The following is a 26,584-nucleotide window of genomic DNA, read 5'->3' as shown; positions in this document are numbered from 1 at the left end:
GATAGAGGTAAGTAGGACCCCTTTTGAAAAAAGGTGTGTTGAATGAACGTAATACAGTTGATTAAGATCAATTTTGGCAAATTTGCTAAAACTATAAGTGGAAAAAGAAATTGGAAACACTAAATGACCGTGTCTATGTAACGTTGGCTAAGGAAGAACCATTATCAACATTCAACCCATATAAATCTTGATGGTTTTCTTTCAGGTAAGTTTCACAAATAACTAATCACCAGCTTTTGCTGCTGAACTATCAATTCCTACTAAGTCATCATAGTTGTCTTGTATTTCACTAACATAAATATTTCATCAGAGTTGCTTTTGATTTTCAAATCCTCACTGTTATGGGGGAACCACTTACCCCATAATGTGGGGACCTCTTATAGCGAAATTTTACAGGGTAAGTGGGGCCCTCCTCTAAAAGTTTTTAATAATATTTTACTCAAAAATTCTGAGTGCAGTATGCACTTTAAGTTAATGGTACATGAATGTTTAATGTTCATAAAAAAATAAATGCTAACCGAGAAACACTTCTTTGAAAAGTGCTGCTTAAACTCACCAAAAAATATTTTTCAGATTTTCTTTTTTTTTTTGACTAAGTTCTCAGACTTAGAAAAAAAATTCACTTAACCCAAATATATGCAAAACTAATCACTGTGATGAACCATGACATGATCAAAGTAAAAAAAGTATAAAAACCATATGGATATTTCAATTTTTGGGGTCGACTCACTTACCCCAGTGTCCCACTTCCCCCAATCAACCCTACTTTTGAAGTTACTTGGTAAATGTTGTTTCAGTATATGTAAACTACAATTTACATATTTATAACTGTAATCACTGTTATGTATTTACATTTAAGAGCAATAGTTTACGTCCAATATGAACAATTTACGTCCGACAGCAAGCTAAAAATTCTTTCTAAATAATTATATTCTTTATAATATTATTTGAAAACTGTGAAATATGCTTCAGTCATAAGTATACTTTAGAATTATGCTGTTTTTAAAATTAAAATGTAAGCCAATTCACAGACTTTTAATAATTTTTAAGTGAACCATCAATTTTACAATTTGTGTTTACGTCCGACACCAACTCTTTAAATTTTTTTAACTTATACGTTAGGGATCTATTTTGAAAAACTAACATGATTTTTTATTCAGTGGGATGTAGTAAATGTCTTGTAAATAAATTTGATCATTTTGGAACAATTTATATTTGTTAAATGGAATTAAAACTGAGAAATTTTTCTTCATTTTTTACGTCCGACACCATGGAATTGCCCCTCATTAAATAGGGTCTGGTGGGGTAAAGTGGTCATAAAATCGTAGGTTTTCAACTTAGGTGGATAATAAATACAATAAATTCTTTAAATACTTCAACTTTTTTTGTTATTATTTTACATTGCATTATTAAAGAACACGTACATTGAATTTCAGGAAAAAAAATATTGATTTAAGTAGTTTTATAACATTTTCATTTCCCTTTGTATTTATGACCACTTTACCCCATGGGGTGGGGGAAAGTGGTCATAGCATGGGGTAAAGTGGTCATAGTTAAAAACAGCTGCAAAACTGTTACAAATAACCCTATTATTTGTATATTTCGGTTATTTTTATAGTTACAAGTATATGTACGAGTATATGCGGGTATGCACGAGTATATACGTGTCGTGTAAACAAGAGTAAACATGTTCATATATGAATAAATACATGTATACATCAGATACATGCATGCATGTGCCTACTCAAGTATATTCGTGTATACACGAGCATATAAGCATGTATACGTGATTGCCTATATGAGTGTATATGTGTATATACGAGTCACGTGTATACGCAAGTATATACGCGCAAAACGAACATACTTTGCGTGTTTGCACATGTATCTCGAGTATATACATGCATTCCTCAGTTTGAGTATATACGTGTATAGTCGACGTATATACGCATATATAAGTGTACATAGATACACTACTGGCCATTAAAATTGCTACACCAAGAAGAAATTGCTAGAATGAAGCTAAATTTTACACACGTGATGATAAAATTGACATCAGAAAGTGATTACAAAATTAAAGCAAATTGATCATTTATGGTTGGAAAAATCTCGAATAAATGGAGGTTTAAGTACCCTGTTAAGCCACCTCTAGCGTGAATGTACGATGTACTTGAAGCGAAACAATCGGACATTGAGACATAAGATATCCTGCGTCATCTCGTGCCACAGTTGCTGTAAACATGCCACTCATATTCGATCAAACTCATACGTGTCAGCACTCACGACGGGGCTCCCAGGAACCATTTTTTAACATGACAATGCTCGGTAAAACACAGCAAAGGTGTAAAGAGATTTCCTCCTCCGCATTATCACTTTCTCTGGTCTGCGTGATGCTCTGGTCCGCGATTTGTGACTTGTCACAAATTGAGCATATCTGGGATCACTTGAGACGGTAAATTGGACAGCCTGTAAGTTTGATCAAATTAGTGGCGCGTTTACAGCGACTGTGGTACGAGAAGACGTAAGACATCGTACGAAACTGCTGTAACTCAATGCTCGACCGTATCGGTTCTTAAATTCCAACTAGAGGTGGCGCAACAGGGTACTTAAACCTCCATTCATGTGAGATTTTTCCAGTAATAAGTGATCATTTGGCTTTCATTTTGTCATAGTTTTCTAGTGCCAATGTAGCCATCATGTGTGCAAAATTTTGTTTCATTCAGACTATTCCTTCTTTGTGTAGCAATTTTAACGGCCAGTAGTGTACTTACATATACATATACGGGTATACACGAGTGAATTCGTGGTTATATCCAGTGCGTGTTCGGTACGTGTCTACTCACGTATATATATGTGGAAGCAAGAGTATATACGATGCTTACGTGTAAACACGATTCTATACTTGTTAGACGTATATACGTACATTTACGTGTAAACACCAGTACATGTAACCACGTATATCTACGAGTATATCCGCTAATATACATGAATGCTTACATAGTGAATCCAAGATCTTGGGCAAAATCTAAGTGGTGTGAAAGGGGAGGATAAGAAGCAAAGAATCATAAGGAACTTATGGTCGTTGACGCGCTACATGCACACAAACCCAGAAATCGATGGAATGAAAACAGGTCACAAATTTGTTACACAAAGATGATTTTACCCGACATTTTAGTTCTTAAGAAATATTTAGACAGTTAAAAAGTTGTTAAAAAGTAAGGCCTGTAGTAGCTCTAATACACGCATCGCAACAAAGGCGCAGCGACTGATGAAAGTTTTTCAAGAGTCTCGTAACTGCAACAGAGTGATTTTGTGACGCATGTATTACAGATGCCGGCCGCAAGTTTCATCAATCACTTTAAAACTTTCTTAAGTCGTTGTGTAAAATTGTCTTTTTTGTAATAAATTTGTGAACTGTTTTGCATTCATTAAATTCTGGCTTTGCGTGCATGTAGCGCGTCAGCGTTGAGTTTGTGGCCATATGTTTCTTATGATTCTTACTTCTTATCCTCCTCTCTAACACCTTTTAAAAATTTGCTCAAGAGTTTAAATTCACCCTGCATACATATATATCATATGCTAGTATGCAAGTGTCAGCTCGAGTACGTACGCGTATATAGGTCGTGTCTACCTGAGTATATAAGTGTTCGTATATGTACGAGTATAAGCGGGTATATACGTGTATAGTCGAATGTATATCTGTATAGATAAAAAATACTACGAGACACCCAAATACGTGTTTATTGGTGCATTTATGTGAATACGTATATATACGTGCCTACACGAGTGTATGCGTATGCATGCGCATATACTCATATATATGTAACCTTGTTTACTGTAAAAACAATACATATTAAGTGAAATTAATATTTAATTTATATCTGCCTTATACTTAAAGATTAAGTGATTTTAAAAGAACAATATTCGTTAAGGCTAATATTATGACCACTTTACCCCATCTTACTAAAATTGTTCTAAAAAATTATTCAAAATAGATTCAGCTAACTGCTAATGAGTATGAGTTCTTGAGACATGTAGGAAGCTTCCTGCGCAGTCAATCTGTTTATAATTCTAACAAACAAAATTTCCCAAGGAAGTTAAAAAAGGTGTTTATATTTTTAAAAAATACATAATCACACAAAATATTTTTTTTTACCAAATAAAATTTTTTCAGTTTTAAAATTTTGTATTCAAAATGTAGTTTCTAACTGCACTACTCTAAAATAAAATTTTCACGTTCATTCGAACATTTATTTCTAAGGTATAGCCATTTATTTGAATTATGACCACTTTACCCCATTGACCACTTTCCCCCACCAGACCCTAGTAAACATAGGTAAGAAAAAAAAATGTTTTATGACTATGCAGTGCACTGACTAATGCATATTTTTTATTTCTGAATCGTAACTCTAAATGCAGCTAGCACAAGAAAAATGAACAAATCAGCTAATGCTAAATTAACTCCATTAAAATTGATAAAAATGTAAAATTAAATATTAGATATAAATAATGAAAGATACCTTAATTTTAAGTCTACATATTGTAGTAATACTATAAGGACATAAAGAGTGATTTGAGGATGCATTTACTATTTTGAAGACTTTAGTTTGTGCTGATAAAAAATATCGGATACAGTATATCGAAATATCGGATATTTTCATGATATTTTCGAACCCTGATGAAATGTCGTAAGTGATGACTCTTTTATCTACGTTACTAACAAATAGATATTCTAGTTGCTTAAAATATTGCAAATTACAATTGATTCAAGTGATTTTTTGCTATGTTAAATTCTTTGCTATCTGATAAATTATATCATCAATCATTAAAATTGAGGCATGAATATTCGAACCAGATATTTTTATTTTTTTCTCGTTAAATGCGAAGGTTTATTAAACTTAGGTTACAATTAGAGATGCATCTAGTACCATACTTTGCCAATCATCGAATATTCAGTTAAAATTCGAACCGAATATTCGGCCGAATATCGAATACTTGATTAAAAACCTTTAACTGTAGTATTTGAATTTTAACTAACTTAAAATAGAAAATGTTTCTCTATTGTGGAAATATATTTCCACATTATACATATTATATGTGGAAAGCATTTCTGTTTCACATCTTAAATTTATCCACATTATTAATTCAAAATAAATCATTCCAAAAGCAAAAACAAATTAACATGGTAAATGGCTGTTTTGGTTTATGTTTATCTGCAATTCAGCATACATGGATAATTAATTTCCTTCCTGATCTATGATTTGATAGCTGATAATCATGATAATATGTTATGCCATAAATAAAGAATTTTCGTTTACTTTATAGACAAATAGGAACCCAAGTTGATTAAAATATCGTTAAATTACAACTAAGTGATTTTCTGGTATCTTAGTCTCTTCAGAAACTGATAACGAATTTTTTAACTTTGATTCCAATGATTAAATTTAATTAGGTTGTTTTTAAACCATATTTAATATTTCATATGGTGTAAAAAATTTAGAAATTTAAATATTGCAAAGTTTTATATCCGAGTGTTTTTCCTTGTTTTTTAGCGGCATATTTTATATAAAAAATTAGCAGTTAATTTTAAGTTGTAATAAATTGACTGTATATATTTCTTGTTAATCAACATTATGAGTTTTGTTTCTCTGGTTACTGTGTCGTATTTAAATGAATTTGTAATAGTAAGGCTCCCCAAAGCAGAATACTACTAAATTTGCGACGCACGTCGCAGAACTGATGCCTGAGCTGCAGAACAATGCTACTCAAATGTGAGAGAAAAAACTCACAAATTTTCTGCAGAAATTCTACAGATTTCTGTGAAATTTCTGCAGAAACTGCAGTTTTTCTGCAAATATCTTCCAACTCAAGATAAAATTTTTCAAAAAGTCTGCAGATATCTTTAAAATACCATTAAATCTAAAATTCTTGGAAATTACAATAATTCGGCGGAAAACTCGCAAAAAATGTTGAATTCGATAAATCATCTGCAGGAATTTAAGATTTACTTTGAACTTAAAGAAATCTACAGAATTTGCGCAAAGCTTCTGCAGAAATTTCATATTTTAAATCTGAAAAGATTCTGATTTTTCTAACGCTTTTGGTTTTTCCCTCAATCGACCCTCATCCACTGCAGTTTCCTCCATAAACTTTTTTTTTTATACATTCCAACGTCTATCGCCGAAAATTACGTGTCTTGTTTGAGATTTCAATCCTTTTGTATCCAGAAAATAATTCAGTTATTTAGAAAGTTTTTAAGTGTTTTATTATTTGCTACCCTAACTCGACTCATTTTACTTATTATTTAAGTAATTTATTATTTTTTTAACATTATTTTAATATCTTAGAAAATTTTGTATCTTTGCTCTTTTTATGCATTTTAGCAAGCATGTAAAACATTTTTGGAGAATCTCAATCGGTTTAGGTTCCACAGAGATGCAGCAGCAGTAAAGTTTTAAAAAGTAAAAAAAAAAAAAAACTCCTGTATGAAACGATTTTGATTTAGGGCTCCCGATTTGTGGAAAAGATCACGTTGGTTGCTTGTGCATACAATGCTTGAAGTACTTGCTGAACAATTTTGGTCAAATGATTTTACATTGCAGAACATCGTCAAGTATTGTGCTTTGGGGGTAAGGCTAATGCAATGTGTCATAAAATTTAAGAAAAACTGAAAGCAACAAAATTTAAATTCAACCTATGAATTTTTTCTTACATTAAAAAAACTTTGAATGTGATAAAATTACAAAGTAACAATTTGAATTAATTTTGTACTACAGTAATACACTGTAACTTTTATTTATTGCATAACAATTTATATTTGTTTAGCAACTATCGAGCATTTAAATGTATTTACTATTCGGTTGCCGAGTGTTGAAGTATTCGGCCGAACTGAATATTCGGTTTTTCGGTCGAATATGCAGTATACCGGATGCCAACCGAATATTCGATGCATCTTACCATGATTAAATTTAATTAAGTTGTTTTACATCATATTTAACATTACATATGGTTTAACACTTTAGAAATTGAAGTTCTGCAAAATTTAATAACCAAGTGTTTTTCCATTCACCTCCCCCTTTTTTTTCTTGAAGCTGCGTATTTTATATCAACAATCAGCAGTTAATGTTAAGTAGTAATAAACTGACGAATTGACTTTATATATATTTATTACTACTTAATGTTAGGGTGTTTTCAACTGGTTACTGTGCTATGTTTCAACAAGTTTATAACAGTAAGTGTAATGTAATATGTCAAGTATAAATTAAAAAGCAACAAAATTTAGCTTTAACATCTGAGTGTTTTTTCTTTAAAATCAATTTGTGACAATTTGAATTAATGTTTACTGTGGTGCCATAATATAACTTTCATTCAAGGCATAAAAATATGTTTCTCTAAGCAATCATCGAATATTTAAATGTTTTTACTATTTAATTGCCGAACCAATTAGGCGGTTTTTCTGCCGAATATGCAGTACATCGAATACCAACCGAAAGTTCGATGCAACTCTATTTTAACCAAAGTTGGGTTCTTTAAACTTTTTCGTAATTTATTTATTTTAGTAAACAGATTGCAGATTAGAAAACTTTTAAACTACTAGAGAAGGGCTGTTCCTGCTGAAGACACCGAATTATATCCGAAGGTTTCTATTTTGTTTTTTCTCACTCTTTCCAGTAAATTTTTGTAACACTCTAAATAATGTTAGTTTCTACTATCGTGTTTTGACACTCTAAATAAAATGCTAGTTATTAAACGTTTAAACTATTTTAGAAAAACGCGAAAACGAACTTTTTTCACGCAGAAATAGGATTCCCGATTTTTCTGCAAAAATCGGGGATCGATTTAAAAATGGGATTTTTTTTTTCTTAATTTCTTCAAAAGTTAGGGATAGCGCCATACGCGAGTATATACGGTAATTTCTTTCTATTCTTTCTTTGAATATACTTTTTATTGGGTATTTGCTAGCCTTATATACCGTGGTTGAGTTAATCATCTTTTTAAGTGGCGGCGATCAGCGATGTGGCGTTTCTAAGCATTTAAACATTTTTTGACCTTTTTTTCGGGTGCGGCGATTACGCCGATGCGGTGTTTCTACCGGAAATTATTACTCTGAAGTATTTATTAGCTTATCAGTTGTGGAGAAATTTATTGTGTGATGTATGGGAAATAAGCTATTCCACCGAACTCCAATGCTCTAGCGTCAAAAATTATCCAAAATAAAAATAAAACTTTAATTCGTTTCTGAAAAGTTCAAGTTTTCGCAATAAAGAATTGCAATTTGATTAGTCGGTGCACAGGCCCGTCATTTAAGGGGCTCAAGAGGGGTCAATTGCCCTTTCACTCCCCCCCTTTGAGAAATTAATTAGGGAGGTCACAAAGTATATGGGGGAAAAATGGCGCACCTTTGAAACATCCAAATTCTTTAAATTACTACGGAACAATTAGAGATATTTTCTGAAAACTTCTATAAGTTGAAAATGGAAAGTTTGCAATTTTTTTGAGTTATTACATATTTTTGGATGGTTTTATGGTGAAAAGATAGCATAGACGAATACTTACCTGTATTAGAACATAGCTTTGTAGATATGGCTTTAGCCTGGGGTTCCCAAACTTTTCCGATTCGCGACACCTTTTGAAGTACATATTAGAATTTTTCCCCGGTTTTCTAGCCTATATCTCTATATTACATATGTATACTATTGATATCATGGACACTTCGCGGCATTCCTCGCCTTTCTCGACCCCCTGCCGCACCCCAGGGTGCCATAGCACCCACTTTGCGAACCCCTGGCTTAAGCAGAGTTTCTTATGCCAAAGTTTGAAAGATGGTTGATTTTTGGAAATCCTAGAAGTTCTTGATATAACTTTAAATTTTTTGTCAAAAAATAGGGCTGATATTTCTTGATATGCAATCAGCTGAAAGATGAGTGGAACAACCCTCAGAAGTTTTTTATTTATTTTTTTTTTCTGCTGTAAATATTGTATTATTGTCCTGATAACCACGTAACTGTTTCATTTTCCTGCAATATTGTGGCCAAAAATAAACATATTTTTGGCAGTTTTTGCACATTACAGACATCTATTAAAAACACTCAAAGTAAAAAAATGTGAAAAAGCCGAACAAATCCGTAGATTGCTGTAAGAAAATAAGATTACTGAAAAGTAAGCTATGTACGAGCAGATAAAAAGTGTCCCCGTTTGCGAGATTCGCACGGTGTATGGGCAAAACAGTGAAGTGGTTTCAGTCATACGAACACAAGGTTCAGACGCTTGAAATCTACAGAGTAATCCGAAACTTTTTTTTTTTGACCTATAATTACAACAGGTAGTATAAATCCTAACGTGACACCTATTGTCTATTTCACGAGAAGTGATGGCGGTGGTAACACCTTAACTTTAATTACACCAGAAACAGTGCCCATTTGGATGGCCTTTTTTGGGATCTTAAAACTTATTGACTTTTGCGATTTCTTTCCATTATGTAGCCCATTAAACGGAGAAACTTTAAATGTAGCAAACGTTGGCGACAAGACAGCAACTTTTATGTATACTTCTGCTATCACTTCTCATCAAACCAGGTAGTTTTTCAGCCCTGCCTTCTAAAACTTTTAGGATATAATACGTCAATCGGTGATTCTTCTTTGATTCTCGTCTTTGATGTCATTCCAAGATTGACTGCACAAAGTTTCTAACACATACTGCATACATTGCTATTAATGAAGTACAGTAAAACCTGTCTACAACGATACTGTTGGGACCTAAAAAAATTATAGTCGTAATAGACAGGTTATCGTTATAGACAGTTTGATTATTCATGCTGACATTTTGTTGGGGCCAAAAAAAAAAAAAAAAAAAATATTGTTATAGACAGGTTATCGTTATAGACAGTATCGTTATACACAGGTTTCACTGTATTATGCATTGGTTGTTTTGTAGGAGCATCCCCAAACGTATCATTAATCTGAATCAATATTTTACACACATCTGGTTTCCAATATTGGATAGAGTTTTGTTATTTTTATCTACATCATACGCTTCAGTAATTATTATTTATTAGGAATGCTACCACTTTTGTTTTCAGTTGTAAGTTAAAAAAGAAAAATGCTTTAGAATTGATTACAGAATTTAGAAAAATGACAATGAAACTATAGGTCACACAGAAATTGTGGCGAAGTTTTGGAAAATAGGACCTTGTGGAGCGGTGCTTAGCTTTTTTGCCTTCCTCCTACATATTTTGAGAAATTTTCAGTACCAGGTTTAGAGGATGTATGGCGTAAAATTCAGATGCATCTTCATCACATCGTCGCCTCAGAGCAACCGTAAGACATCTAATAGGGAATTTTTCGATTTTTCAATTTTATTTTTATATGATAGAATAACATGTATGAATATCATCGGTAAAAAAAATTTTGCAATAGGATAAGCAGTTTTTTTAAAAACATTTTTTAAAGTTCAAGTGAATGTGACGTCAAATGGCTCAGGAAGTGAAGTCATCCGCACTTCCGCTGCTTCAGCGGACAAGGAGAAAACGACGTAAGTGCAGTTGGCTCCGTTTAAGACGCACTTGGCATCGCGTTTCTGGAACATTAAATCTCTCATTCTCTCGGAAATATTCGAACACCATCATTGATCTTCCTTCAGGAAGATTATTAGACTATGCTTTAACGAATCTGACCTCCATAGTGTGTTGAAAATGCTGAAAAGGATTATTAAATTTCTTAAAAATGAAAAGATCGGCGCTCTCAAAATGCCCTTAGCGACAACAGGGGATTTTCCGCGAAAGGCTGCCCCCCTAGAGCCCTGTGACGTAAGCTCGTGACGTTTCAGAACAGCTCGAAAAATCAATCATGGTGTTTTAAAATTCCGCGATGGTGAACTTTTGAGTTTTGAGGGTCAATTAACAATATCCAAAAGTCAAAATAGGAATATTTAATAGGTTGCAACTTTCCTATTCCAGAAACAATAGTAAAAGATATCCTACTATTGTTCTGAGGTGACGACACGAAAAAAGTTTTTTATACTTATGTCATCTCTTTTCTAATTTATTAGTATATAGCCCCTTTGAGACTAAATTCTCAGGCTAAGCGCTTCCATGTTGATTTGAGGAGTAAAGTTGAATTTAATTAAGTCGAGATACTTTTTCCACTGAAGTTTTCGGAAACTTCCTAATGGTTAAAAAGTAAAACATAAACTTACGCAGCAGAGTTCGTCAAGATTTCCGAAGAGGACTTCAGGTTCAGCAAACATGGCGAAACCTTCCACCTGGATTTTCTTAAGAGGCTCCATAAAAACCTGCATTGCAATGAGACAGGCATAGTGACTGTAATGAAGATAAAGCTTTAAATATAAACATTTTGAGAACAGGTTGTCAGTTTATAAGATGCCTAGCATACGAAAGTATATGAGAGAAATAAATATGCGTAGATATAGAACGTTGATCTGCTTCTTATTCGGAAACATTCTTTTGACATTTAAAGTAAGATAGCTTACTTTTCTGAAAATAAACAAATTTGTTTCGAAAATTTCAATACTCAAAGAAAGAGAAATGTATTTTTATGATAAAACTTATATGGAAACTTTATTTTTCATTTTTGGCAGTAAATTTGTACCCCCAAATAAGCCTCCATTTATATTACCTCCATTTTCACTTTTTTTCTTATGGGGCAAAGTGAAAGATACAAATATTTTTCAAACGAAATATTTTCCATTTAAAGTAGTAAAAATTATTTTGATTGAATGAAGAAATGGATAAATGAATAAATAATTCAACAATAAATGAATAAATAAAAATAACTTAATTAATACATTAAAAATAATAACTTGGTGAAGAAAACAGTGAATAAATAAGAGAATAAGTGAGTGAATGAACAAATAAGTGAATTAATAAATTGAGGAATTAACTAATTACTGAGTACCTAAGTGATTAATTAAAAAATGAATAAGTAAACGAATAAACTATTTCATTTTGCCTCGCATTTGTCTAGTTGTACAAAACATTTAAAATAAAAATAATCTGAGTATAAAATAAATAAACACTGCACCGAATATTAGTAGGTCTCAATTAATATTTAAAATGCTATAAATAAGAAAATTATAATTTTATTACAGCAAAAACAATTTTTGACTTACAACACAATCTTATAATACGTATCAAGTTTTGAAAGTTGCTTGTATTATCACATGCTTTGATTTTCAGAGGTAACTTTTTCCTAACTGGAGTGTACTTCATGTGTTACAACATATTTAAAATGTTACCCAATAGGATGCGCTAAAGTAGTGTAGTATGGGTATCAAAAGTAAGGTAACAAGAGCTCTGACGGGTGTGCAAATTATCCGTATGAATAAACATCCCTCTGAAGGTAACGGAAACAGTCACAGTATTCAAACGGTGTCGGTAGATGGAGCTGGTAGAACATGACGTTATTTGAGTTAGAAAATGACGGCCCTGACGAAAGCATGGTCCGCAATTGAAAAAAGAAGCGTGATACGGTTACTGTAACACGCTGGGTCGATTGCAAGAGGCAATTCGCCGGGACTGCTCACGACAGGCGTAATGTTGTTGCACGACAATGTCCGACCGCATACGGCCACAACTACGCGCGATTTGTTAGAGCGTTTTCGGTGGCAGATCTTGGACCACCCTCCTTACAGTCCCAACCTCGCACCAAGTGATTTCCATGTCTTCGGACAGTTAAAGAAACACTTGGGAGGTCTGCATTTCAGAACTGATGCTAAGGTTCAGCAAGCCGTCTTGATGTGGTTGCACAACCTTGACGCGGATTTCTTCCGTGCCGGTTTCGATGGTTTAGTGTACCGATGCAACAAATGCTTCGATAAGCATGGTGACTATGTAAAGAAGTAATATGTACCTGTGCCTTCCTACATTGTATATATTTTTTTAATTCGTGAATAAACGTTTTCTTTGATTGGATTTGTTACCTTACTGTTTGATACCCCCTCGTATTTCACTATACCACTTCGCCGCGCTATTTTACTTCATCCCACATGCCCCTACTTTGTAAAAATGATAAACGATAACGTAAAAATCATAAAATAAGTTATTTATAATTTTTACTTGTGAGTGTAAAAATATTTATTATATTTCTTATGAACTTCTTGGGTTGCAACATAACGATCATCCAACTTGCTCTCTTATTTTTTGCTGAATGCCCAGCACAAAGTACAAAATGATTTCCTAAAGATCTGAAGCTGCAATTTCCGAACCGATGGGACATGATCGGAAGGAGTGCTACACCGTGGCCCCCGAGGACTTAGGAGGAAGGAGGCTAGTCGTGGCCCGTTATCTCGGTGGTCACGGCTATACCGATCAAAATATCCACGTAAAACCGGGATTCGAACTCGTGCCCATGCCTACGGCCCAGAATTTTTGGATACGCCACTAAAAAACTGAAACACAACTCTTCCTAACATTTGGATGCTTCACTTGCCAAATCGATTAACTCCATGAAACAAAAAGTCGAGAAAAATGATGAAAAAGATAGCGTTTTACATAGTAGTGAATGGGCGCTCGTGTTACATTTTCTGCCATCGCAGGATCAGAAATGTACTGAACCAAAAGTTTAATATAAATTCACATGCTAAGCATTGATTAAGCACTATTAAAGCAGAAATGAGGATTGTTTAAAAAAGTGTAGTTAATCGATTTGGCAACTGAGGCATCCATTTGACAATAATAATAATGCAGTTTAAACTCAGAATCATAGTTTTTATCTTTAGTTATTATTATTGTTTTTTTTTAGAATAAAAACGAGAAGAATGTCATTGTCAATATGATTCTTCGAAAAACTATTCCCCTCCCTCCTCCCCAGTGGTGTATGCGGTGGTGTATTAAGAGACATATGGGTCCGTTGTGATTCTCAACCATCAGGACAGCAATGTTATTGACGAGAACAATTTTTTTCTCTGACATGTCCTAATGTTTCGGAATACATTTTCTAGCTTTATGTCTCCAGTGATACTTTTCTGAGGAGGAAGAGGGGGGGGGGGGGTAGTACTTCGTGCTCGGCCTGTTCAGCGAAATGTATTGGTAGATCGTTGGGTTTCGCTAAAGGCTTCATAATGTGCCGCCTGCCTTTGTTTCTATACATATGTTGTTCCGAAGAAGTAGTGGAGACTTACATTTCTGAGTACCATAAGGTGGTCGTAAAGGAACATGCATTCGCTTTGGAATAAATCCCAGAGAGCTTCTCTTCGCTTCTGTTCATTTCGAGACCGAGTCAGAGTACCCAGGTTTTGGATTTGGTGCTCTATTTCGTCTAAAGTTGAGAAACCCTCTGAAGACGTCACAGGCTGACCCACGTGATTGCTGTTGCTAAAAAGGAATAAAGATATTAGATTTGTTGGGGTTTTAGGACTGTTTCAAGAGTTTGTCGTTGGGTTAGTTGTTCCGGATATGATAAGCTTACGATTTGAAAAAAAAAAAAAAAAACAATATGATTTGATATGAATGATATCAGTGAAACTAGTCGACGATCACTTATCGAGAAAGCTGATGGTAGTGGGTATATATGCTACTAGAAATACTGAGTTCAAATATTAGGAATTCCTAATATCCTAGGAATTCCTAATCGAGTCATATTCATATGACTCGATTTAAGGCAGAAAGTAGTGACTTCCTTTAGATTCGAACACAAAGTGGATGGAAGTCTGCCTTAGCTCAGACAACTCACGATGGATTGAGATAGAAACGCCATACATCAACATTTTAGTAATTCTGATTCAGAGCAGGAGCTGAACAACCCCTGTTTAACAATTTTTACAAAGCTATTGATTATGCATTGAAAACGTGGAAGACTTTGAGTGACCATCACTGATTAATTTGGATGAATCACCATTACCACATCATACAGAGGACCTTCGACCGTTCAGTAGCGAACTCATAACGCTTCCTGCACGAGTCCGCGGTCTAACCTCTAACCGATTGGATTGCCGGATTCAAAACCGAGGAAGCGGGAAACCGAGTCAAGACTTTTCGCAGTTAGCAATGTTTTAATTATTCCACAGGTCTCACAGATTTTTTTAAAAACATATTCATGAGACTAAACCATTGATTCCCAACCTGTGGGGCACCCTAGGAGGCACCATAAGTCCAAATCGGAGGGCGCAAGCATCAGCGAGCTCAAACTCATATTGAACTAAAACATTGAAATTTAATGAAAACTGTGGTAGTTCATTATTATTATTATTTTTTTGGGGGCTGGGGATTTCCCAGTTTTACTGCAGGGGTTTATTTTTAAGACAAAATGTTGCTTTAGCGTCAAAATACTCACAATGCATCATTATTTAAGTTATTATTTTGTGAGGGAGACGTGATAAAAAATAAGATTACAAACTGGGTCACGAATGTTACAAGGTTGAGGGCTTAAATCAGGGCTGTGGAGTCGGAGTCAGAGAGAGAGGGTCAAAGAGCTGGGGTCGGACTGATTTTGGGTAAAGGAGTCGGAGTCGTTAGAAAATATTCCGACTCCGACTCCAGACTTCTTTTTTTTTTTGTAATTTTCACTTTATAGGTGGTCAGTTTCAAAAAAATGACCACCTATTCGTTAGATTACATGTATAAAGGTCTACTAAAAAGAAAATAGCTGCCATTAGTAACCAAATGGCTTGACTGTTTACCGAACTTTATGTAGCTGTCCCCTAGTTTCCTCGTTTTAAAATTTTCTTTAACTAATAGCAACTGTCAGCAAGTGGTTTTGCTGCCTAACATTTTCAAGTAATCACTTTCAAATAAAAGTAGTAATATATTTTTTTCTTCGATCTCAGTTATAAAATAGTAAAAGATTGCTTGAGCAAGTCGGGACCCGTAGCTCGGGTGGAAACTTCTGAGAGTGTTTGCAAATTCAAATAAAAATCCAAAAAATCTGATAAAATGTATCTAACCTTCTTTAAATCTAAATGCTATTTCTATAAGCCTGGTTTTCACTAAAAAGTTTGGAACAAAATAAGTATATGATTTCTTAGTTTCAACTTGGTTAGTTGCAGTTAATCCTAGAATCTTCATATCAAGGTTAATTGTGAAGCAGCTAATACAATCTTATATAATTAAAAACTAAGCGTATGTATCTATGTATGTATCTATGTATCTATCTATGTAATCATCAGTGTTCAAGTTTCTTCTCCCGAACGACAGTGAACTGACCATCGAACCAGGTATCGATGGATTCCTAATCTTCCCGTCTTTATATGTTTGGCTATTTAACATAATCCTCCGATAATAATTAGCGAAGATATCAATTAAAATCCATTAATTATGACACTTAGATTTCGGCATAAAATCCGTATTATTCGAAGGCTTTCCTCCATTCAAATTATTATTCAGTGCTTCATCTCAACTTTCAGCAACAATATTTTTATTAAAATTCATAGCTTTTGAAGAAAATCATTGAGACGAAAGATCTGCTGCCTTTTTTTTCTCGAATATGAACAAGTAAAATTCTTGCTTTTGTTTTAAAGGCTTTTTCTGTAATCGGAGGATTTAAAATGTTTACTTTTGGTTATTTTCCCGCAATCTACCGATTGCCGCAAAATTTTACTGATTTTTCTGTTTTGTTCAAGCCAGAGTGTTGAAAACGCGTCACTTTTAACTTGTAACTTTTATTTTCGAAGTGTATCGTGCAAAGCCGAGCGACGCAGCTAATTTAAATTAAAAATTTAGCAAGGTGGAAATATAGTCAAAGCTATTCGTAAAAAGCTGTATACCGCCGCATTTTATGCAAAATATGCTCCAGACGTGCATGTACTCAGCCTTCCGCAAGCTATTGCCCTACTTTCGTTGAAATTTTATAGATGAAATATAATTTGAGGTGTAGTGGGGAAAATTTTTAGAATTGAAATATTTATATTCTTTATAATCTCTGAAACTAACTCAGGGTGTCTTTTACTAGATAGGTGTCGCCCAGGGGCACGGGACCGGGGCGGACGTCCCCCTCTTGAGAAAGTTTTTTTTTTTTTTTTGACTTCTCAAGAAAGCTTTTTTTATCTCAAGTTACAGCTTTCAAAAATTGAAAGCTCACGATGTGATAAGCATTTATTTGCCAAACATTAAAAGGGGAAGAAATTAATCCTTTTTCATTTTTTTAAATAGGATTTTTGAGAAATCTCAATTTAAAATTCGCAACTATTGAAAAATTGTTTTTAAATTGAGTTTCTAACATTGCATGCATGCATCTTAGGTTCACAATAAAATGCAACACTAAAATTTCATAAAAATGAATTAATATATCAATCTTTATTTAGGGGGTTTCCACCTTCCCATGATGGGGGGAGGGGGGATTGATAATAAATAAATAAATAAATAGATAAAAAGTCGGAGTTGAAGTCGGAATCGGAAGTTTCAAAATCCAGGAGTCGGAGTCGGTAGTTTTCTACGTAACTCCGCAGCCCTGGTTTCAATGCGACCAGTCCCATATATTTGATTTTTCCGAGCCAGGTCAAAAATGTATAATTGTGCCCCTGGCCGATCCTCTTTCATGTTTTTACACCCCGTATCAATGAAAAAAAAAAAAAAGCAACTTCTGGGGTGCGGAAATATTAGGTTAAATTTTCCGCACCCCAGAAGTTGCCACGAGGGCCAAACGCACTGGCTTACTCCCCCATAGATTCAACTCTGAAGGTCACTGCTTGAAAACCATAGAAATGAAATTTTACAATTTCAAATTAAATTTCATTTTGAAAATAATTGCGTTTGTATTGAATTTATAAAAAATGCGCACAGCAAATTGTCGCGGCTACGAATTTTCTCAAAGCACTTTTTTCTCAAGCAACAAATCTGCGAGGAAACGTACCCGATTTCCCTAAAATAATTTCGCTGCAATGGTACAACTTCTTTTTTTAAGAATCGACTCGAATAATTTAAAGGAGAGAAGGCTTTAAATATCCCGTCAAACGGGTTTGATAGGTATCCGTTCTTTTCCGATTTCTTTTGGAAATTAAGGTCAAGTGGAGGAGAGAATTCGTAGCATATTTACGAAAAGAAAATTTTGAGAAGTTGCCATTCTTTCGATATATTTTTGGCGTATTTGCTCGGCCAAATTATTTACATATTTTAAAGTAAAAGATTGAAAAATTTTTACTACAAAGAGCAGTGAAAAAATGTTTAAAACACTTATTTTAAACATGAAAGCAATTATATGCGCTAACAAGCCAGTTAATTTTTTTCATTTGAAAAGTATTTTATGAAGTAAAAACATCTTTATATTTAATGTTCCTATAATTAGAAATTACATTTTAGCTACTTTAAAAACTTCTGGAATGAAACGTTCAAAACAGGATATTTTTTTTAATCTGTGAAGAAAACAGGGGAAAAAAGAACTACAGTAGACCCTCGTTATACGCGGGTTTATTTTACTCGGTTTCGATTATACGCGGTTTTGATTTGACACCTTTATTTTATCTCTACATAGTATAAAATGAAGTCCCCAAAAAGCGTCTGTTTGTTTGAACTCGCAGAACTCGAGAACTACCCGGTCGATTGCGCTGAAATTTTCACAATTTGTTCCTTTAAGCCCTGAGAAGGTTTGCAGGCCAGTTCGAATAAAATTCGACGAGTAGTTCTTTTTTAATTCCAATTTACGTCCAATTTTCACATAAGTTCTCAAATATGGGGGTGAAAAATTACTTGCACATATTAATATTACATATCGTTTGAAAGGGTAGAATTTTCCGCGTTCTACGCAATTTGTTTGAATGCTCTAACTTTATTACGGCGGGAGTTATTTGCATTTTTAGCTCGATTTTTTTTAGGCTTAGCTGAAATTTAGGCACTTCTTTCTTCATTAACCAAATCAATAAAAAGTGAAGGAATTGTCCCACAGCTTTCTTTTTGACGCCATTGGAAAAAGCGACCTTGTTTACTCCAGATCTAACTCGACCTATGGTCGAAAAAATAAGCTTTTATCTCGAAAGGAAAAAAAGTTACAAGCCTTTTTAAATCAAGTGTAAAAAACCTCGATTCCATTCAAATTGTGAACCATTTTCTTTCGCATTCCTTAAAGTTATTTTATTTTGTGTTTCCATGGTTACGCATTTTAAATCCATCTCTATCTGGATTTAATTTCTTAAAAGTATTTTAATATCTGTCGTTATTGTTTGGAAGGGAAATCATGATGTTTTTTTACTTATTTTTTACGCCTGATTGTTGAACATACGTCACTTGACACAATTTTTATTATCAAGGTGGACCGGGCAAAGCAGCTAGTTATAAATAAAATAAAGATTATTAAAATATGAGGCGTCACTGCAGGGCAAAATTACCGTTTTCCGTGGAATATACGATGCACTAGTCATTTGAAAATCGCATTTTTTTGGATTTACGCTAGTCTGGCTCTGAGGTACAGAAATAACAATTTGTTATAAGTCACGCTAGCTTTAGTTAGTGTTCTAAAAAAAAAAAGTAACAACAAAACTGCAAATAAAACGGGTGAGATAAAAAAATATTTCTTAAAACTCCAATTATTTTCATCTAAAAGCCGATTTCCGGAATTTTTCCTAAATTAAAGTCTTGAAAACGTAATTGTAGGCTATCGATGGTAACTGCAGACGAAAAGGTGGGGATTAAGTACTCAACCGCAGCAATTTTTCAAAACTGAAGTTCCAAAAATGTAATTTTAGGCCACAATTGTGGCTACTAAGCAAAGAATTGAGTTCAAGAACTACTTCTCTGGGCTGCGGCCCAATTTTTATTTATTTTCGATAAAACATTTTTGGGAAATTTTCCTAAAGTTTTTGTTTTACAGAAAGATTTTAAAATTATGTTTTTCTACAGTAATACTTTAGATTTCCATCCTAATATTATCTTAATTAATTGAAATGCAATACATTTCTAGTTAAAGTATTGTTTTACTTCCGTTTTTACCTTTGAGCTTTTAACTCCTAGTGTAATGGTGTGACTTAGTGGATGGAAGCAGAGCGTTACAAGTAGCGACGCTACTGTAGTAGCTACACTTTTTAGTAGTTTGTAGTGTAGCGCACTACTTTTTAGAAAAGTAGAATAGCTTGTAGTTCGATACGAAAAAAAAAATAGTTTGTAGTGATTTCTGGAAATTACTCTCTTAAAAAAAGTTTTAAAAAAAAGTTTTTAAAAAAGTTTTAAAAAAAACGAGTTTTTAAGCGAATCGGACTAATGTGCAAGTCTTGTACGGGTAAAACGCACACCAATCAGATTCATAAGAATCTGAAAAGTACGAGCTGACTTCTGTCATATTATTTTGACGCCATACATTCTATCTGTTTGACGCCATTAGTTTGTTCGGCATCGAAACTTTCATGATATTCGCCTTGAATAGAGCATGGCTTAGAAAGAAAAGAATAAGCGATAACTGCCAATTTAGTACCGCGTGTGTGTTTTCTGGCAACAGAGAATGTCCCGTGTATGAACATTTTAGATGTCAATGAGATTATTGGGCCAAAAATATCCACCTAATAGAAGCTACTGCAAATGCTATGCAAGAGGATGATTTTGAACTGTCCTGGCCGGCTAACAATAAATATTACAGTGTTATAGACACGTATGATAACGGAATTTTTTTCCCTTTCATGCAAACTTTGCCCCATAAGCGAAAAGCTTTCGGTATCGATGCCGTTTGCACATGCAGTCGAATCTCTACTTACAGTCTAAAATCCCACTAGGCTTGACCTACCCTCATCGAGTTTCCTAAAATTGTTACCATGTATGAAGAGTAAAATTTGTAAATAAAACGTGAAAGTAAGAATTTCTACCTCTTTCAAGTGAACAAATCAGGGTTGCCAGGGGTTGAAAGGTGCCTAAAAATAAGTAATTTACCCTCATCGAGTTTCCGAAAATTGTTATCATAAATGAAGAGAAAAAGATGGAAATAAAACGCTAAACTAAGGTTGCCTACCTTTTTCGGCTCCCTAATCAAGGTTGTTAGGGGATAAAAGGTTTTTAATGATGGGATAATTTACCCCTCATCGAGTTTCCGGAAACTGTTGTCATAAATGAAAAGTAAAAGCTGTAAATAAAACACTAAAGTAAGGTTGCCTAACTTTTTCCGATCCCTAAGCAGGGGTTGCCAGAGGCTAAAAAGTGCTCAAAAAAAAAAAAAAAAAAAGAAAAAAGAAAAAAAAAAAAAAAGTAATTTACCCTCATCAAGTTTCCGAAAATTGTTGTCATAAATAAAGAGTAAAAACTGTAAAGAAAACGTTAAAGTAAGGTTGCCTACCTGTTGCGTGTGAACTAATTAGGATTGCCAGGAGCTAAAAGGTGCCCAAAAATGAGTAATTTACCCTCATCGAGTTTCCAAAAATTGTTGTCATAAATGAAGTGTAAAAGCTCTAAAGAAAATGTTAAAGTAAGGTTGCCTACCTAGCGAGTTTCCACATAAGTTATATAAACGAGCTGATGTGTGCATCACATGACTTCCTTTTACACCAATTAAAAGTTCTTTCCCCATTATTGGCAATTTTAATGTGATTCAATAGTTAACTCTCTAAATATCACCAACAATGGCCAAATTGAAACCAAATTAAAAAAAAAAATATCGCCAAATGTGTAGCCAATTTGGCGACAAAACTAGGCTGCTAAAAGTTTGGCGCTATATTGCCAAGTGTTTGCATAAATTATAACACTACTTGAGTTTGCATTGAAATTAACATTGATTTCCCCCCAAAATGGTGTAAAAGACCCCCCTTTGGAACATCCGAATGCAACCAAAAATGGAGGTGCACAACTAGACCCTAATAGAAGCCTACGTACCAAATTTCAACTTTCTAGGACATACCGTTCTTGAGTTATGCGACATATATATATATATGCACATACACACATACGCATATACATACATACGTACATGGGTCATTCCATGCGAAATGAACAAATCAGCTGTGGCTGACATGTGACAGATTTCAATGAAAATTTTTATTTAGGTAAACCATGCATATCTATGAGGAAATGCAAAGTATGAAAGTTTAAAAACTGTTTGTTGCTTTGTTATTGAAATGAGAAGTTGATGCTTTCGCTAAGCCGAAATTTTCGGAGTTCATTCCTGCCAGTTTATGACTCAATAACTCCATAAGTTATAAACGTACACTTAAAAAATAATTATTTCCGTATTCTATAAACAAATATCTATGGAGAAAGAGCAAAGTAAAAAATACTCGGATCTTTTTTTGAATCTGAGATATTAACAAAGATTGAAATTTTGCCAATTTACTTCAGATTTTAAATCACTCTTCTAGCTCTTTTAATGAAAAAATAACAGTAAAAATGATTCAGATTGAAAAACTATCTATAAGTAACTTGCTCTAATTTACAAACTGTTTATGAATTTCTTGATGACGAAATTGTACTTAAAAAAATCGAAAATTTTCAAAAATTTCATTTTTTCCTCTATTTTAGATTTTTTTTTTTTTTTTGAAGATAAGGGAATGCTCTAAATTTACTCAATTGTTTTACATAACGTATTGAAGTGTCTTTTAGATGATATTAAATTTTAATCATTGGTATCAGCGTATTTTTGTTACTAAAGTAACTTGAACTAAGGTAAAATTTACTTAGTTACTTCCTTTTATTTTGTAAGTTTAGCAAAACTAACCCTTTCTTTCGTGTTTCATTTTCTAAAAAGCATGTTTATGAAGTACATGCTGAAATGTACATTTCTTTTAATTGAAATAAATGTCAGTTTTACTTGCTTTTGTATCATTTAGTCGTTTATCTAGTTCTTTGAATTCTCGTAATTTCACGGTCAATCCATACAGGTTCCATACAGTATAAACTACTCATTCATGTCCAAATATTTCTAAGTTATCAAATTAAAATTAATTATTTTGAAAATTACAATACAATTTTTCAGTATAATGTATTATATAGGGCACAATATACGTAATTTAAGAAGGTGCCATGAAGTTTTCACACTTTTTATTTCTGTTTTAGTGTGTGAATATACTAGCAAAATTGCTTAATTTCAAAGACCTGTATCTTTTTTACAAACCAAATACAAAAAACAATATGTATAACATATATTTGTATAATACTTGAATGAAATATTCAATTGGCCAGGAAATTTTATTTTTAATTCAATCCCCTTTTGGTTTATAGGGGTCTAAAAATGTCATTTTCCCGATTTTTGAGGGGCAATAATCTATAAAGGGTACACAAACACACAGCAACAGTTACACATTCTTTTTTAGCATGGTTCCAGTGATTAGTTTTTGCCGTATTTCATTTTGTGTTTCCGTCCCCTACGTGAGTTATCCCCCTTTGAAATGAGTAGAATTTTAACATTTTGCCTTGAACTTTAACCACTTGCCATTATTTTAATTATCAACTTACAGCTACGTGCAAAGGTCTAAAAGTCCCATTTTTGAGTACGAAAATCACTTTTGATGACCTCTAAAAAATCAAAGGTCCAGTTGAGAGAAAAAATAAAAGTGGTTTCTTTCATATAAAGTTTTTAGGGACATGAATTTCAAAAAAATAAAAAATGGTTGAGTGCAACCATCCGTCGACACTGTATGGATTGACCCATAAAACAGAAAGAAAATGCTATTTTTCTGAATTTTATTTTACGTTTGGATATCAAAAACTAATTTCGAGTTTCTTCAAGCAAATAGTAGAAACATAGCTCTATATTCTTGAAATTTTTTAAAGTTGTCTGAATTTTCCCTCATTTGAATTTTTGTGTGCACGTGAAGGGGAAAATTATCATTTTACAAAATGTCACTAAGTTTAAAACTGATTTTGAAGACAAATGAGTTAAAATACAACTTCAAAAGTAAAGTATTTCTTTTATGATACTTAATACATTATTGGGTATTAATTTCATCAAAGCTAATGCATTCCTTTAAGATTGAGATTAAAAGGTAAAATGCTTAATTATGAGAAAAATGAAATATTTTCAGTTTTTGAAACTCGGTTAAAAGTTAACTATAATAACTTTGAAAATTTTACGGATATCAGATTGATTACCCTACTCCATATATTGCAGAAACATATAACTTTTATGTTTTCATTGAATAGTTAATAAGATACAAGCCTTTAAAAGTGCAACATTTAGCATTTATGCAAAAATATTTTAGGCATTTTTATGTAGGCATAAAAGGAACCTGTAAACCAAATTTCATAAAAATCTGTTACCATGCGGCCACCACGTTTTTACGAATTTTGCTCATTTCGCATGGAATGACCCACATACGAACGTCAGGGGAAAAGTCGTAGTAATTAACTCGGGGAATGTCAAAATGAATATTTCGAGTGTCTATACGTCCTAAGGCACTTATCCGCGTGTGGTCGGTTGGAAAAAAAAAAAAAAAAAAACTGAACATTAATTCGGGTGTGAGCAAAATGGAAATTAAAGCCGAATTTTGAGTGAAAATTTTTTCGCGAATACAATACTTCCTTTTTTGTAAAAGGAAGTAAAAGATGTAGGTAAAAATATTACAAAACCAATAGTATAGGGTTGCCTACGCAAAAGTGCTCCAATCATAGGGTTGCCGTTGTCCTAAGTTTCAATATTGAAACTTTGAATAGCGGCACCTTTTAGCCCCTGATAACCCTCGTTAGGGATCGGAAAAAGATAAAGCAACCTTACTTTAGCGATTTATTTACAGCTTTTACTCTTCCTTGATGACAACAATTTCCAGAAACTCGATGAGGGTTAAATTATCTCCCTCGTTGAAAAACTTTTATCCCCTGAACACCCTGATCAGGGAGCCGAAAAAGGTAGGCAACCTTAGTTTAGCGTTTTATTTCCATCTTTTACTCTTCATTTATGACAACAATTTTCGGAAACTCGATGAAGGTAAATTACTCATTTTTAGGCCCCTTTCAGCCCCTGGCAACCCTGATTAGTTCACGTGAAAGAGGTAGAAATTCTTACGTTCACGTTTTATTTGCAACTTTTACTCTTCATCTATGGTAACAATTTTAGGAAACTCGAAAACGATAGGTCAAGAATAGTGGAATCTCGTTGTTATGCGAGGGCTGCGTTCCAAAACTCCTCGCGTAGGTTGATGTTTCACGTTGTGGAAAAGGGTATCCATACGATTTTTTAGGATTACGATTACCAGTTATTTTAAACTCTTGAAAACACCCCTCAAACTGTTTTATTTCATTTCTTAACTTTACCGAATTTAAGCATAGAGAACTGAAATTTTACTGTACTTAAAAAAAGCTGTGTTATTGAATTAAAATGCTGTTAGGATGCACAAAAGCAATAGTAGAGAATGGCATGTAATGAAACAGTACGTACGGTACGTATGGTATGTAGCACTAAAATGCAGCACTACAACAGTACTGTACTGTAGATACAGTAATTATATTTGACTCTCCTTTTAGTTCAAGCATATCGAAAATCTGTACATTTCCATATTGCCAGAAACTTTCAGATTTTCCTCCCATTTTCAAACTTGAGATAAACAGCCCGCTGGTGTGTGTGTGTGTGTGTGTGAAATTGTGTTTCATCAACTTCATATTTAGACTGAAAAAGATGCAGGGTGGCGATTTGCACGTCAACAATCTGATGCTTTGACTAGTACGGTGTGAGGAACTTCAGCTTTCAGTGATGCGAAAGGGAAAGTTCATTCACGAAACTAATATTTAATACCCAAGAAAGAAGGTGATACCTAAGCCCTGAGCTTCCGCTCCAAAAGTTTTCGTGTTGAGGGTGAGGAATTCGCGTCAGCTTCACAATTCGTTACCCGCGAAAAACTCGCTATACAGTCATTTCGCGTAAGTCGAATCGCGTAGTAGTCCGCTGTTGTTAAAAATTGCCCTTTGAAATAAAGTAAGCATTTTTAGTTATGCTTCATATTTCGGATAATTATTGATATTTGATCATAAATAGTAGTACCGTTTGGGATATTTTTCCTATTTCTTTCTTTTTTCTTTTTTTTTTCTCATTGAGTGTTGATATATTAACATAACAAAATTCCATTATTAAATGCTCTAAGGTTTTGAGGTTCTTCGGTAAAATGTTAAAATGCTTTTATTTCATTTTAGCAGTAGCGAAAGAAAAGAGATGGGGTCCAAGTCCGGACCCCTAGCTTGATGCTCAAAATCAATCAATTAATTCCTACAAAATATAAGTCTCTATTAAATTAAAAGTACAATAATGAAAATTAAAGTTTTTCTCTTTTGTTTAAAAGATGCTTTTCATCATCTAAATCAATTTTATGTATATGTATGTCTATGTAAAATTTAAATTAAACTATGACTGGATCTATCTACAGTTTCTAATAGCCGAGTTGCACTTCTTGAATTAAATATTTATTGTCAGGAAAAGATTAAAAAATTGAAGGTTGAATTTCTTCCACTTTAAAACCCTTTCTTGCAGGGAATATTCTTAAAAACCATAAAAAATGTTTGAATTGATGAATCGGCTTTTTAGTAACAATTTTTAGTAATGTTCCATGTTCAAATGAGCCAATATATTAATCTAAACTATTTTTTGAATTTTTTCATTCAATCCTCAAACGGTGTGTATGTGTATGCTTTTTATTTATTAAATTTTTAAAAAGTCGTGAAGTAGCGACTATATTTCAAAAGTAGTTTGTAGTCGCTGCATTTTGAAAAAAGTAGTTGTATTTAACTACATTTGAACTAAAGTAGCTGTAG

General features: G+C 33.4%; 1 protein-coding gene across 1 annotated transcript in view; it reads right to left on the bottom strand.

Annotated features, from left to right (window-relative positions):
• Positions 1-26,584, bottom strand: part of LOC129218984 (uncharacterized) — a gene marked incomplete in the record, with an annotated part of 259,059 nt that overhangs the window by 48,146 nt on the left and 184,329 nt on the right. The window contains 2 exon segments of the mRNA XM_054853306.1: positions 11,191-11,286; positions 14,134-14,326. Of these exon segments, the coding sequence (XP_054709281.1) occupies positions 11,191-11,286; positions 14,134-14,326 (289 nt within the window).

The sequence above is a fragment of the Uloborus diversus genome, chromosome 1 (assembly GCF_026930045.1).
Source record: "Uloborus diversus isolate 005 chromosome 1, Udiv.v.3.1, whole genome shotgun sequence".
NCBI classification, from domain to species: domain Eukaryota; kingdom Metazoa; phylum Arthropoda; class Arachnida; order Araneae; family Uloboridae; genus Uloborus; species Uloborus diversus.
Note: the sequence above shows the minus strand (reverse complement) of the source record. Positions and strands in the feature narration are given on the sequence as shown.